This window comes from Coregonus clupeaformis, chromosome 34, assembly GCF_020615455.1.
Source record: "Coregonus clupeaformis isolate EN_2021a chromosome 34, ASM2061545v1, whole genome shotgun sequence".
Lineage (NCBI taxonomy): Eukaryota > Metazoa > Chordata > Actinopteri > Salmoniformes > Salmonidae > Coregonus > Coregonus clupeaformis.
Genome location: NC_059225.1, coordinates 38,830,051 through 38,845,879, shown reverse-complemented (window position 1 = coordinate 38,845,879; position 15,829 = coordinate 38,830,051). Strand labels below are relative to the sequence as shown.

Below are 15,829 nucleotides of genomic sequence, written 5' to 3'. Positions count from 1 at the left end.
AGAACATCCCTGCTGGCCAAACCCTCCCCTAACCTGGACGACGCTGGGCCAATTGTGCGCCGCCCCATGGGTCTCCCGGTCGCGGCCGGCTGTGACAGAGCCTGGACTCGAACCAGGATCTCTAGTGGCACAGCTATGATATTCTTTTGAATCCTTTTATATCTTCAGTAAAATAACTTTGTGTCTAATCATCTTTATTTAAGGTTGGAATATACAGTAGTTTGGATATCTCACAAACCCCAAAAGAGCTTACCTCAGTGTCTCCCGTTTACAGTGTGTACTCCCCAGTCCAGCAGAGAGCAGCTTTACTCCTGAATCCTGCAGGTCATTGTCACACAACTAAACAGTGAAACTATGTCAAAATAATTTAAATTAGTTATGAATAAAAAATTAAACAAGACAGATCTATTATGTGGTATTCAACTGGGAAATAGCTATTGGATTAGTTATTCAAGTACTCACAGAACTGTTCTGGAGACTTTGACCGCTGGCAGCAGCCTCCAGAAGACCATTATCTGACCTAAAGTATTTCTTCAGGTCAAACACATCCAGGTTCTCTCCTGAAGACAGCAACACAAAGACCAGAGCTGACCACACTGTCAAGGTGAGAGTTTGGCTTCTCAGAAACTTCCTAAGCTCAGGTAAGTTTTGATTTCCTCACCAGAGAATGGTCATTCAGCTCATTCAGACAGTGGACCAGATTGATGTGCATCTCTGGAGAGGGATTCGCTCTGATCTTCTTTTTGATGTGCTTGACTGTCCCCGTCTGTGAGCTCCTTCTTGTCTGTGTCAGTAAGCTGCATAGGAGAGTTTGATTGGACTCCAGTGAGAGGCCCAGAAGGAAGCGGAGGAACAGGTCCAGGTGTCCATTCTTGCTCTGTAAGGTTTTCTTCATTGCACTATTGTATAATTTGGTCATTGATTTATTTGTACCTGACTGGTGATGTAGATGTCCATGATAAGGATCTCTGTTTCTCCAGTGGATTTGTGCTGCTGTTGTTGAATGTGAGGAACACGTATAAAGCAGCCAGAAACTCTTATATGATGAAGTGTGTGAGCATTTGAGTCAGAGTGTTGGGCAGTTCTCCACGCCCTGCTTCACCCATGAGTCTCTCTAGAACAGTGGCTAAAATCCAACAAAACACTGGTATGTGGCACATGATGTGGAGGCTTCCCACTGGGCACAGATTGAATTTGTGAAATCAACAACAACAAATATCTCTCTGATTCTGAACAGCAAGCGGTACTGGTGCATCAAGTCCGACACCAACAGGCTCCTGAACAGCTTCCATACCCAAGCCATAGGACTGCTAAATAGCTAACTAAATAGCTAACAAAATGGATACATGGACTATCTGAGTTGACCCTTTTTGCACTGTCTATGCACACTCACAGGGCCCAACACACTCACGCACACTGACACTCCAACACACACACAAACACTTACTTCATAATTTGCTCACACACACATAATATGCAGATACATTTATATTGACTCAACACACACGCACACCCACTCACAATCATCATACTGTATACGCTGCTGCTACACTGCTTATCATATACTGAGTGTACAAAACATTAGGAACACCTTCCTAATATTGAGTTGCACCCCCTTTTGCCCTCAGAACAGCCTGAATTCATCGGGGTATGGACTCTACAAGGTGTCAAAAGCGTTCCACAGGAATGCTGGCCCATGTTGACATCAATGCTTCCCATAGTGAGCTCCTGAGTGGCGCAGTGGTCTAAGGCACTGCATCGCAGTGCTAACTGTGCCACTAGAGATCCTGGTTCGAATCCAGGCTCTGTCGCAGCCGGCCGCGACCGGGAGACTCATGGGCGGCGCACAATTTGCCTAGCGTTGTCCAGGGTAGGGGAGGGAATGGCCGGCAGGGATGTAGCTCAGTTGGTAGAGCATGGCGTTTGCAACGCCAGGGTTGTGGGTTCGATTCCTATGGGGGGCCAGTATAAAAAAAAAAAAAAAATGTATTCACTAACTGTAAGTCGCTCTGGATAAGAGCGTCTGCTAAATGACTTAAATGTAAATGTAAATGTATAGTTGTGTCAAGTTGGCTGGTAGTGGATCTCTACTCCGAATAGCTCGTTCCATCTCATCCCACAGATGGTCAGTTGGATTGAGATCTGGTGACTGGGCAGGCCACTGCAGCAAGCTGAATTCACTGTCATGTTCGTGGAACCATTCCTGGACAATCCTAGCCTTGTGGCATGGGGCATTATCCTGCTGATAGATACACTGCTGCCATGAAGGGATGCACCTGACTGGCAATGATGTTCAGATATCCTGTGGCATTCAAACGTTGCTCCACTTTTATCAAGGGGCTTAATGTGTGCCATGAAAACACACCCCACACCATCACACCACCACCAGCCTGCATTGTTGGTGGTTGCATGTACTCGTGGTTTTCTCCATTCTCTAGTCCAGGGTCAAATGCTATCTTTGGGCTTCTTGCGGTCTACTTGCGGTCTACAAATTATTTGTAATTATTGTATGTTTTGGCCCCCTGACCATCTGCTCAAGAAAAAAATTGGCCCGCGGCTGAATCTAGTTGATGATCCCTGCCCTAGTCCTCCCATCAGCATGAAACAGCAGGAACTGAGATTCATCAGGACAGCCCAATTCTCTAGTGTCCAGTGTTTTTGTTCCTTAGCCCAGGGGTTGACAAACCTTTTCACTCTGGGCCCATCTTTCAGCATCTACCTCTGTCAAAGAGTGCAGTGTAGAAAGTCAGAACATGTCACCAAGGGAGTACCCCAAAGCTCGATCCTAGGCCTCACGCTCTTCTCAATTTACATCAACAACCTAGCTCAGGCAGTAGGAAGCTCTCTCATCCATTTATATGCAGATGATACAGTCTAATACTCAGCTGGCCCCTCCCAGGATTTTGTGTTAAACGCTCTACAACAAACCTTGTTCTGAACACCTCCAAAACAAAGGTCATGTGGTTCGGTAAGAAGAATGCCCCTCTCCCCACCGGTGTGGTTAATATCTCTGAGGGTTTAGAGCTTGAGGTAGTCACCCCATACAAGTACTTGGGAGTATAGCTAGAAGGTAGACTGTCCTTCTCTCAGCACATTTCCAAGCTGCAGGCTAAGGTTAAATCTTGACTTGGTTTCCTCTATCGTAATCGCTCCTCTTTCACCCCAGCTGCCAAACGAACCCTAATTCAGATGACCATCCTACCCATGCTAGATTACGCAGACGTCATTTATAGATCGGCAGGTAAGGGTGCTCTCGAGTGGCTAGATGTTCTTTACCATTCAGCCATCAAATTTGCCCCCAATGCTCCTTATAGGACACATCACTGCACTCTATACTCCTCTGTAAACTAGTCATCTCTGTATACCCGTTGCTTATTTATAAAACCCTCTTAGGCCTCACTCCCCCCTATCTGAAATACCTACTGCAACCTTCATCCTCCACATACAACACCCGTTCTGCCAGTCACATTCTGTTAAAGGTCCCCAAAGCACACCCATCCCTGGGTCGCTCCTCTTTTCAGTTCGCTGCAGCTAGAGACTGGAACGAGCTGCAAAAAACACTCAAACTGGACAGTTTTATCTCCATCTCTTCATTAAAAGACTCAATCATGGACATTCTTACTGACACTGACACTTGTGGCTGCTTCGCGTGATGTACCTTCCTGCCCTTTGTGCTGTTGTCTGTGCCCAATAATGTTTGTATGATGTTTTGTGCTGCTACCATGTTGTTCTGCTGCCATGTTGTGTTGTTACTGTGTTGTTACCGTGTTGTTGTCATGTGTTGCTACCATGCTGTGTTGTCATGTGTTGCTGCCATGATGTGTTGTTGTCTTAGGTCTCTCTTTATGTAGTGTTGTGGTGTTTCTCTTGTTGTGATGTGTGTTTTGTCCTATTTTTATTTTGAATCCCAGCCCCTGACCCCTCAGGAGGCCTTTTGCCTTTTGGTAGGCCGTCATTGTAAATAAGAATTTGTTAAATAAAGTTTAAAGAAATACAATTGGGGAACATCCCATGCACCCCCTGCGCGCGCACACGCCATGTCTATTTCCAAGGGCACAAGCACTGATCATGACACAAACTGTTCACACCCCTCTTGTTGGTGGAGAGAATTTTGCTGGTTTCAAGCTTCTTTTCCTGCAATTCTAGATATTTTGTCATGGGGTACAAAGAAAATGTTACACTTTTAAAGCTAATTTTCTTGCAATTCTATACATTTTGCCATGTCTAATGTGTATTCATGTGAAATTTGGGAGACAAAAAACTATATCTATGGGCTAAAAAAACGTTAGCTGACATGGGCTAGTTGATCTGGACATTTCTGACAAGTTATAAATAGCTCTCTATGGTATGCAATGACTGACAAGACAAGAGGAACTGATGATGCACTACCCAATTTAGAAATGTCACCTTGTGCATTCTACTATTACAACTTTCAAGAGTAAGTTGAAAGCCGGACTGAGTTCCTTAACTTTTTTTTATTTTTTTTACGTTCTTAATTTTTACTATTTTCTACATTGTAGAATAATAGTGAAGAAATCAACACTATGAAATAACATATATGGAATCATGTAGTATCCAAAAAGTGTTAAACAAATCAAATTCCATTTTATATTTGAGATTATTCAAAGTAGCCACCCTTTGCACACACTTGGCATTCTCTCAACCAGCTTCATGAGGTAGTCACCTGGAATGCATTTCAATTAACAGGTGTGCCTTGTTAAAAGTTAATTTGTGGAATTTCTTTCCATCTTAATACGTTTGAGCCAATCAGTTGTGTTGTGACAAGGTAGGGTTGGTATACAGAAGATAGCCCTATTTGGTAAAAGACCAAGTCCATATTATGTCAAGAACAGCTCAAATAAGCAAAGAGAAACGATAGTCCATCATTACTTTAAGACATGAAGGTCAGTCAATGCGGAACATTTCAAGAACTTTGAAAGTTTCTTCAAGTGCAGTGGCAAAAACCATCAAATGGTTGGGATGGTGTTCTTCTGCAAGTAACCCCTTTTTCCTCTAAACATCACAATGGTCATTATGGCCAAACAGTTCTATTTTTGTTTCATCAGACCAGAGGACATTTCTCCAAAAAGTATGATCTTTGTCCCCATGTGCAGTTGCAAACCATAGTATGGCTTTTTTATGGCGGTTTTGGAGCAGTGGCTTCTTCCTTGCTGAGCGGCCATTCAGGTTATGTCGATATAGGACTCGTTTTACTGTGGATATAGATACTTTTGTACCTGCTTCCTCCAGCATCTTCACAAGGTCCTTTGCTGTTGTTCTGGGATTGATTTGCACTTTTCGCACCAAAGTACGTTCATCTCTAGGAGACAGAACGCGTCTCCTTCCTGAGCGGTATGACGGCTGCGTGGTCCTATGGTGTTTATACTTGCATACTATTGTTTGTATAGATGAACGTGGTACCTTCAGGCGTTTGGAAATTGCTCCCAAGGATGAACCAGACTTGTGGAGGTCTACAACTTTTTTTCTGAGGTCTTGGCTGATTTCTTTTGATTTTCCCATGATGTCAAGCAAAGAGGCACTGAGTTTGAAGGTAGGCCTTGAAATACATTCACAGGTACACCTCCAATTGACTCAAATGATGTCAATTAGCCTATCAGAAGCTTCTAAAGCCATGACAGAATTTTCTGGAATTTTCCAAGCTGTTTAAAGGCACAGTCAACATCGTGTATGTAAACTTCTGACCTACTGGAATTGTGATACAGGGAATTATAAGTGAAATAATCTGTCTGTAAACAATTGTTGGAAAAATTACTTGTGTCATGCACAAAGTAGATATCCTAACCGACTTACCAAAACTATAGTTTGTTAACAAGAAATGTGCGGAGTGGTTGAAAAACGAGTTATAATGACTCCAACCTAAGTGTATGTAAACTTCCGACTTCAACTGTATAGCACTCAGTTGTTATTTCCCATCAGGAGTTATTGTCTCTGTTTCCATGTTCAGACGCATTCCTTTTTTTTGTATCGTTACGTATTCGTTTATATTAAACTCTCCAACTGCACCTGCATCCTGACTCCCTGCATCTACATTACAACACTATAAGGTGGATGTTGTACGTATCATGTATGGTTCATGGATCATAGGTTCTTACAGGAGGCATGTAGGTCTAAAAAGGGCCACTTTCATCCAAAAATTGCTTGTGATACAAATGTCAAAAGCATGTCAAACATCCTTCCTCCTAATGATGTTTCCATGTGAAAATTGGCAGAACAGTCTGAGTTACCAAATATATTTCCGGGCTATCCTGCCGTGGAATCGCCCCCAAATGTGATGTCAAGTCACTCTCTTTCAGATTAATAATAGGGTATTTTCCATTTGATAGTGTTTTGATATCTGTGTGCCATTTCAACCGTGTGGCTCAGTTGGTAGAGCATGGCACTTGCAACGCCAGGGTTGTGGGTTCAATTCCCACGGGGACCAGTACGAACAAATATGGAAATGTATGCACTCACTACTGTAAGTCGCTCTGGATAAGAGCGTCTGCTAAATGATGTAAATGTAAATAATATTGTTACATTTAAAGTAACTTCCCAGTGTTTCCAGATTTCTATGAAATATTACCTATAATTAATTACAAACAATATGATTGAAATATTTTTCCTTCCAAAAAATCAAATCAAATTGTATTCGTCACATGCTTCGTAAACAACAGGTGTAGACTAACAATGAAATGCTTACTTACGGGCCCTTCCCAACAATGCAGAACATTTTAGTTATGTTAAATATCTGCTTTTACATCATACAACATGAAAAAATCGTTGAAACAGTCTGTTTCTCCAATTTATGCTTTGGCCACAAATAACCAACTCATCATCAAGCTTTGATTATTTGAATCTAAGACAAAAACAAAAACTTGCACCCGGGGGGGCCCCAGGACCGAGTTTGGGAAACCCTGCCATAGAGTACTGTAGAGAGAATAATGTGCAAAGTAGAATAAAATGTCACCCTCCCCACAAAAAAAAGATACGCATGGAAAGGTACCCTTGTTTTGTAGGAAAGGCTTTCTGTCTGAATTCTATAGGCAGTCTTCATGGACACACAGCTAGGTACAGGTGAGTCCGATCTCTCATGCTGGGCCCTGTCAAAAACATAACATGAACATTAGTTAAACCACAAAACAAAGAATATCATGCCTTTTTGTTAAATGTGATGTCAAGTCACCCTCTTTTAGATTTAGCAATAGTGTATTTTTCCTCTGACAGTGTTCTATGATTTCTATTTGTCATTTCAATTGTAATTACTTTATGTTACATTTTATGCTATTATGTAGAGGTAATGTTCTCCACCCCTAAACTTCGCTGGCTTTTTCATAGACAGCGAACTCGTAAAATGTATCAACCCAGCTAACAAGGAACGTAACTGAGACATTTGTAACATTCCCCTTAAGTCTTCCAGAGGTACTGAATGTCATAGCCCTTTTGGGACAATATAGGCACATTCATAACGTTTCTAATAAGTATTATAGAGGTTATAAATATCAGGTCGCTATACAGACATCATGGGAACATTAAAAACGTTACTTGGTAGTCCATGAAAGGTTCTGAATATCATGTTATTTTGGAGATATCCTAGGAACATTTCATGACGTTACATTTAGAGCTATGGTTTGTCTTCATATGACGTTACAATCGGAATGATAGAAATACATTTTTGAACATCGTCTGTAAGTTTCACAATAACGTTATTATGACTTATGTGGGGACTAAAATAACTTTGTGGTCACGTCCTGGAACGCAATTTTGTTAGCTGGGAAGTATAATAAAATGTCATGCTCCCCACCAAAAAAAGATATGCATGGGAATTTACCCTTGTTTTGTAGGAAAGGCTTTCTGTCTGAATTCTATAGGCATAGACTGGTCACTCTTCATGGACATACAGCTGGGTACAGGTGAGTCTGGTCTCTGCTTGTGGATTGGGCTTCAGGACAACGCAGAAAAACATTCCAGCTTTAATTCAAGCTATCTGAAAATGATGGAATTGTATTGAGCTCCTTGCAGGATTTCAGATCTGCACACACAGATACTCAAACATACAGCACACAGACTGTTTTCACTTCTTATCTCAATGGAGTGGGTATTATCCACTGCAGGACTCATTTCAGTGTTGGGTACTGTGGAATCTGAGAGGCTGACAAGAACTGGAATTCCCATTTTTGTGTGTCGGCAGAACAAAAGGAGCATGTGTTGCGCCTCGCCAGAATCAAGGAGAAAGAGGTGACTGCCTTCGGAGCAGGGCACCAATCAAGGGTGTTTTTTCTGGAGTCTCTGTGGAAGTTGGGACTGAGAAGACCAAGATGAAAATGTCTGGAGTGTACTTGGGGCTTGACGATTGATGCTTATTTTAAATGGAAAGAAGATAGAGAGTACGTCTGTATTACTGTTATTTTATGAGGAGTCGCTCCTTACACATGTCAAGATGGGATATGTGAATTACCCTGTGAGGGCATTTGTCCCCAGGTTACTGCAGTGTTCCAACTGCAAAGCATTTGGGCATGTGTCAAGTGTTTGCAGCGAGTATGACTTGAGTGATTATTTTGTTGCGGAAGATGGCGTTGAATATCGCAATTGTGGTGGGAAGCATGCACATGAGCATGGCCGCTGGAAGATGTTTAAGGGTGGGAGTGCTGAAAATGTTTTGTCCCCGTGCTGCTGATGGCTATTTTGGTCTGCTCATACTGGAGTAGTAAAGGCCCAGTGCACTACTTTTGTGAGAATAATAAAAAAAAATATCAGGGGGTGCTGTGGCTATGCACATGTGTTCCCTGAATGTCCTGTAAGGGTGGAGGCAGAGATTGCTAGGATAAATGCTGTTCAGCATTTCTCCAATGCTGAGGCATCAGAAAAAGTTAAAGAATGTTCTAGTGGTTTGGTTGCTGTGGAGACACTGCAGTCCAGTGCTGTGGGTGCTGTTTGCAAGGTGCAGGATCCAGATACCCTTGTCATGAAGAAAGGGGATATTTTGGCATGTATTGCTATGGTGATAAACTGCAGAAGTGGATAAGAACTCAAGAAATATCAATATCATTGTATCTGCAGCTGAACCAGGGCCGGGCCGCTCATTAGGCAGGATTAGGCGGCCGCTTACGGCGTCAGATTGACAAGGGCGGCATTTTCTGAGCCAAACTGACGAAGACTCACCTCCAACAACATAAAACCTCACATAATTCTGCCCAAAAACAATGACAAATTCTCTCAACCACTGGCGTAGGGGCTTTTTAGGTGAGCGCTGATGCCGCCCTGTAAGCAGTGCCCACTTTGTCAAGCAGTGAGTGTATTTTGACAGACTGAGGGTTTTTCGTTTTTGTTATTTATTTAGTTTTTTTTAGGACATTTGAGTGAATTCCCTTTTAAGTTTTGGATTTCCCCTTTTTTATTGGTCAGTGCTATCCGGAATCCTTGGGACATCCCTACCCTAAACCCCTACCCTTACCCTAACCATAAACCTAACCCTAATCTTAACCCTTTTAAATTTAAACTTCAATGGGGTATGGACGTCCCAATGATCGCAGATAGCCCGGAACCTTTTTGAATTTTCCGCATACAGTAGTGGGCGACAATACACATCTGTAGTCTGCCCTAAAACACGACCGAAGAAAAAGAAGAATGGTTTCCACTAGTTACCATGAAAACAAAAATTTTTGGTCTTAATTTAAGTTTATTGTTAGGCATAAGGTTAGTAGCATTGTGGTTAGGTTTAAAATCCCATTTTAATAAGATACATTGTAGAAATGGGCGTGGTTTATGACTGTGTGGCTGTGGTAACTAGTGACGACCGAAATCTACGTAATTTATGACGTTACTGTCTCTGGTCACGTGACTCCTTCCGAAGGAGCACCATGGCGGACATGTATATGCAACCTCAAAACAAACTCCTGCAATTGTATACTTAGCAAACCACCAAAATCGTGCGACAGGCCTAGGCCACGTTCGCCCGAGTACACTGCATCATGGACGAGGAGAATAAACTTCAGTTCCCGTCCCTTCCTTCGGCAAAGGATAATCTATTGGTAAGCGCTAGTATGCAAGCTAACGCAGCTAGCTAGCTACATCTTTCTGTTTAGCTAGCTAATGTCATGAACAAGTTAGCTAACTTGCTAGCATACGCAAAAACAGCATGAATAACTTAGTCTAATAACATGTCATCTATCTCACTCTCTAAATTTGACTTTTAGCTAAATGTAATCATGTCTGAAGCATTTTTCAAATGCTCTCGTATCATATTTCTGATCAAATTAGATGTGTTCCGTTAGCTACCTAGCTAACTAATTTAACTAGCTAGTTTGCTAGCCAAATATCGCCAGTCGAAAGAGTTCAGCTGTCCCATTGGCAAGTGTAGCTTATGCTCGCTACAAGACATCCAGGCAGGGGTATATTGTGGCAGATGACTACTGACCGGCGATTTAGGTTTGGTGACTGCAGTGACTATTTATGCAGAGCGCTAGCCAGTCAGTTAACATATTCTATTGATTTTCTGATCTTTTCCTCAGGACTGGGCGTATCCAATGAGAAGAGAAATGCAGGTAACGTTAGCTAACTGCCCTTTTTGTCCCCAAAGTGGAATTATTGTAAGGGGCACCAGAAGTGACTGCTGCTGAGTCATATTGGCCATAGTAGCTAAATCATGGAATCTCATAATGATGTACCTAAAACCTGTTTCTCCATTGTTTTAGGAAATTCTACCAGGCCTGTTTTTAGGTCCCTACTCAGCTGCAATGAAAAGCAAGGTAATTTGGTATACCGTAAATCGACTGGGGTGGCTATCTGCTGAGGGCAGGTGTGGGTGCAGGCATTTGTTCCAGATCAGTCAAGTGGAAACCTTTTACTGTTTAAGAACCAAACGGAACGAAACTGTGAGGGAACTACCCAAATTTGTCCAATAGTAACGCTCATTTGCAACAGATGAAACGTTTTGCAACAGAATTGGCGTAATGATTACACCCCTGATTCAACCAATCAAAGTATTGACTGAAGACTAGGTTTAGTTGATTACTAGAAGCTGGTGTGTTTCTGCTTGGCTGGAACAAAAGCCAGCATCCACACCGGCCCTCTACGTTGGTCATCGAAACATTGAAGGTCCTGGGCTTGGTTTTCTGATAGCGATGGAACTTAGGCTTACAAGTGTTTTAACGATCCTAAAACGGCTGAAAAACACAACGCTGAGAGAATGTTAGTTAAGTGCGTTGTTGGAGCATGTGTTGATACTGATAGGATCGAAAGAAAGGCAGCGCTGCTCTCTATTCAGCTTTCTCCATTCAAATGTTACCTTGAAATTAGAATTATTCCACAATACTAATGACGGATCAGCTCCTAGAGAGATGCTTTTGGGAAACCGGGACTATAAAATCACTTTTTGAGATTCTACAATCTTGTTAACTCAACCCTTGTGTTCTCTTTTAGCTTTCCGTCCTTGAAAGACAGGGGATAACCCACGTAGTGTGTGTCCGCCAGGATATCGAGGCCAATTTTATAAAGCCCAACTTCCCACATAAATTTAGGTAAGAGACAAACTGAGAACCGGTACTTGATGTGTTTGAAACCCAATGACATCTCTCACTTAAATCAACTAATTCATGTGGCCTGCTTTCTTCTGTTTTCAGATACCTCGTTTTAGATATTGCCGACAATCCTGTGGAAAACATGATTAGATATTTCCCTATGGTGAGTTTCAGCATGAGTGTGGTGGATAATGTTACATAGTATTGCAGTCTGCCCTGTTATTGTCAAAGGCCTACATATTTATATTTTTTCTCTCTTCACAGACAAAAGAATTTATTGATGGCTGTTTAGCCAGTGGAGGTAATAAGAATTTCTTTAATTGAATAGAATATTGTCTTTAGAATTTAGTTGCAACAAACTGTGTGCATACAACAGTGTGCAGGTACTTCTTTTACTTCAATGTTACAATTCTTGTACCCTGCACCTGGAGAATTGTTGGATTTTGCGATACACTACTATACAGTACTTTTGAACTCTTCAGGGAAATATATCTTGACTCTGTCCTTGTCTTGTTCACATAGGAAAGGTACTAGTTCATGGAAACGCAGGGATATCAAGAAGGTTGGTCACATCTCATGTTATAGATTTGATTTTGAACAGATCCATAATGTTTGAAAATACTCTTCTTGCCTGCTTGTCTATTGATATTGATCTTCCTGTTAGACAAGTATCACTCTCAATCACAATTATTGTCTTCTCCTTTCAGCGCTGCCTTAGTTATTGCATACCTTATGGAGACATTTGGCATAAAGTACAGGTAAGACCATTCAACAAACCAAGCAGGCTTCATTTATTGCATAGACACTGTCCAGATGCATGGTGACCAAATATCTCGTACAATGTCCTGCTGAAAATTTGCTGGTTCTTCTACAGGGATGCTTTCAGCCACGTTCAGGAGAGGAGATTCTGCATCAACCCTAACGTGGGCTTTGTGCATCAATTACAGGTAGGGTCCTCTGTATTAGGTCGTGAACTCATCTTTCAAACAGCTCTGACCACTGAGATAGAAAAATTACATGAGGCATATTCAATGGGGGTCAACATGACAAAAGTGGCAGATGTCTGCTTGATACAAGACATTTCTGTCTGAAGGGTTTGTAATGCTGCGCTCTCCATCTCTTGATGACGTGTTTTCTAGGAATATGAAGCGATCTACTCTGCTAAACTAACCATCAAGATGATGTCACCAATACAGCTGGGCAGATCGTTCTCCCTGCATGCTGGAATGCCAGGTCAGTGTGTGCATCTTGCATTCAGGTGACAGTTACAGGAATCTAGGCTCATTCCACGCTTGCCATACACGTCTGTTTCACCGTGGGTGCATTTGAGATGACTTACCAACGGCCTAGAAAGTAGTCGATTGCAGTCAGCGGAGGTTCTTACGTACAGACAACACATTTAGTGGTTTTCCAACCGCAACGCTCATGGCAGTGTCAAAATAGCTACCGTTGTTCATAAGAGGTTTTAGTTAGAATGTCACAAACTCTTCTCTACCACCCTATATTGTCCAACAACACATTAACTAAATATCATATTCATTTGGATCCGCTATAGCAGGGGTACTCAAGTACTATTTGAGAAGGTTCCGATCACACAAATTTCCTAGGTGGCAAAGGTCCGGATGGATATCGTCTTTTATCGGCGTAGTAACAAACCCCCACCTCACAACCCATGCGACCCAACCTGTTCACACCCCTCTAGAAATTAACATTTTTAAAGCTAATTTGCCGCAATTCTACACATTTTGCGTGGGTCAGATAATTTTCTTGCGGTTTTAAAGCTAATTTCCTGAAATTCTACACATTTTTCCATGTCTGATGTGTGTTTATATGATACCAGGGGTTGAAGCCCGACCGCGGTCTGACAGTTGAGTATATGGGAGCACTATAGCTTATAAATGGTGGCAAAAATTATTCAGGTTCACGTAGGTCAAGCTAAACACCCTAATGATTGGGGGACAATTGTGCTTCCCATAATGGCTGCAGTGGGTGAGGAGCAACTACAGAGACTTGCAGCGCTTCGATCAAAAACGGCATGCCCTCCAATCATGTGGTTTATGCAGTCGACATGTAGGCTCAACTTTTATCCCCGTGTTACAACATGCATTTAAAGAAGTTGATCAGCAACTGAGCAGAATTAATGCTCTCAATAGTGCCCAAAGACAAGTGGTTCTTTCCCATGAAATTCAGGTGTTTACACAAAGTTTAGTAAAGGGATACTTCAGTATTTTGGATAATTTCCTACTTACCCGGATTCAGACAAACTCGCAGATACCATTTTCATGGGTCTGTGTGCAGTTTAAAGGAAGTTGAAGGTAACATTTCGTTAGCTTAGTTCAATTGCTGGAAGTCTCCAGTAAGGACTAGCCAGCACATGTCAAAAGCAGGGAAAGACACCTAACTACTTCAAAGCTGGGTGGTTGGTCGTTTATAGTCTTACAAAGCTATGCATAGTCATCGATATTTTGTAAATGTGTACATTTTACTGTTCAACGTAAGAAACAAGATTCTATCGACTTACTCATTCTGTCGTATAGAGATCACAACGTTGTATCTGTCCCATTATGGCATCTGTCAATGGCGTTGCCCATGCGCTCTCAGGTGCCATGATGGGACAGATGCACCATTGCGATCTCTATGAGACAACGGGGCAGAATGAGGAAGTGGATGGAAGATTTCTGCTTCTTACGATTATCAGTAAAATGTATAAAATATGAATGACTATTTATAGCTTTGTAAGACTATAAATGACCAACCACCCAGCTTTGGAGTAGTTAGGTCTATTTCCCTGCTGGCTAGTACTTAATGGAGACTTCCAGCAATTGTGCTAAGCTAACAATATGCTACCTTCAATTTCTTTCAAACTGCACGGAGAGACATAGAATTGAAATTATCCAAAATACCGAAGTATCCCTTTTAAGTTCACCATCAGTCACCACTATCTTTCCCTCTCTTTATTTCTGGATGTTTGACCCTGTGAATGTCTGTACTTCGCAGGCAGCCTGAAACGAAGCCTGGAGGAAGACGAGGACTTCGGGGGAATGCAGGTCACTGCTGCGCAGAACGGATAGGCTTATTATGCAGAGAGCAGTGTCTTCGCATACAGTGCAGTCTTTTTTAACATTTTTATTGGGATTAAAAATGTTAATATTTCAACTTTTCTAAAGGGTGGGGGTGGGGAATTGGGTTAGCTTCCTGACGTCTGAGACCAAAGGGAGAGGGGTACAGTTTCATAAGTGACTTATTATTATTTGCTGTATGCACTGATGAGGTTTTTTGCAGTTTTATAGTATTTAAAGCATTTTGCATTTTCAGCGGGACAGTATTGCAATAATGCACTTTTGATACTTGAATTATTATTTCTCGCCAGAAGGGGGCAGTTGGCGTAAGGGACAGTGATAGAAAGTCAATGCCTTATGGGAGAGATGGAGGCCCATATTTGGGAATTGGGAATGTTGGACAGAGATCAGGCTTAAAATGTGATGGTATTTAAATGAAATGGAGAGAAAAAAGCTTGCCAGAGAATTACGACCCACTGCTCAATAAACAGACGGCTAACATGTCTGTTGTACTGTCATTTCTTGATGATCAACTTAACACTTATGGAAGTTCAAGAAAAAGTGGGGAATAAAATAACTAAGCTAATGTGCCCAAATATTATAAGTCTCAGATTTTATTATTTTGACAAATAGACAAAGTAACAACCAGTGGAATGTTAAAAATAATTTATTTGCATTTTACATAATTTATTCTTATAAATAAATGATCAAATACAAATGTCCCCAGTTGTCAAGACTAATTATGAAACTAAACTGAAAAAAACTTACGGTTGAATAAATAAGCTTGCACTACAATTACATTTAATTTACCCCACATAAAAATAAATGGCAATTCTTTGATCATATCTTCATACCAAATGTACTGTAGCTACAGTTGAAGTCAGAAGTTGACATACACCTTAGCCAAATACATTTAAACTCAGTTTTTCACAACTCCTGACATTTAATCCTAGTAAACATTCCCTGTTTTAGGTCAGTTAGGATCACCACTTTATTTTAAGAATGTGAAATGTCAGAATAATAGTAGAGAGAATGATTTATTTAAGCTTTTATTTCATCACATTCACAGTGGGTCAGAAGTTTACATGCACTCAATTAGTATTTGGTAGCATTGCCTTTAAATTGTTTAACTTGGGTCAAACGTTTCATGTAGCCTTCCACAAGATTCCCACAATAAGTTGGGTGAATTTTGGCCCATTCCTCCTGACAGAGCTGGTGTAACTGAGTCATGTTTGTAGGCCTCATTGCTCACAC

The 15,829-nt window shown here is 41.5% G+C and overlaps 1 protein-coding gene across 1 annotated transcript; it reads left to right on the top strand.

Annotated features, from left to right (window-relative positions):
• Window positions 1-9,839: 9,839 nt before the first annotated feature.
• LOC121539654 (serine/threonine/tyrosine-interacting protein A) lies at window positions 9,840-15,078 on the top strand. Its single transcript, XM_041848322.2, has 11 exons — window positions 9,840-10,028; window positions 10,509-10,541; window positions 10,692-10,745; window positions 11,419-11,516; window positions 11,619-11,679; window positions 11,781-11,817; window positions 12,039-12,078; window positions 12,224-12,274; window positions 12,391-12,463; window positions 12,656-12,749; window positions 14,514-15,078. Exons 1-11 carry the CDS (start codon window positions 9,969-9,971, stop codon window positions 14,585-14,587), a joined length of 675 nt encoding a protein of 224 aa, XP_041704256.1. The 5' UTR covers window positions 9,840-9,968; the 3' UTR covers window positions 14,588-15,078.
• The last annotated feature ends 751 nt before the right edge of the window (window positions 15,079-15,829 follow it).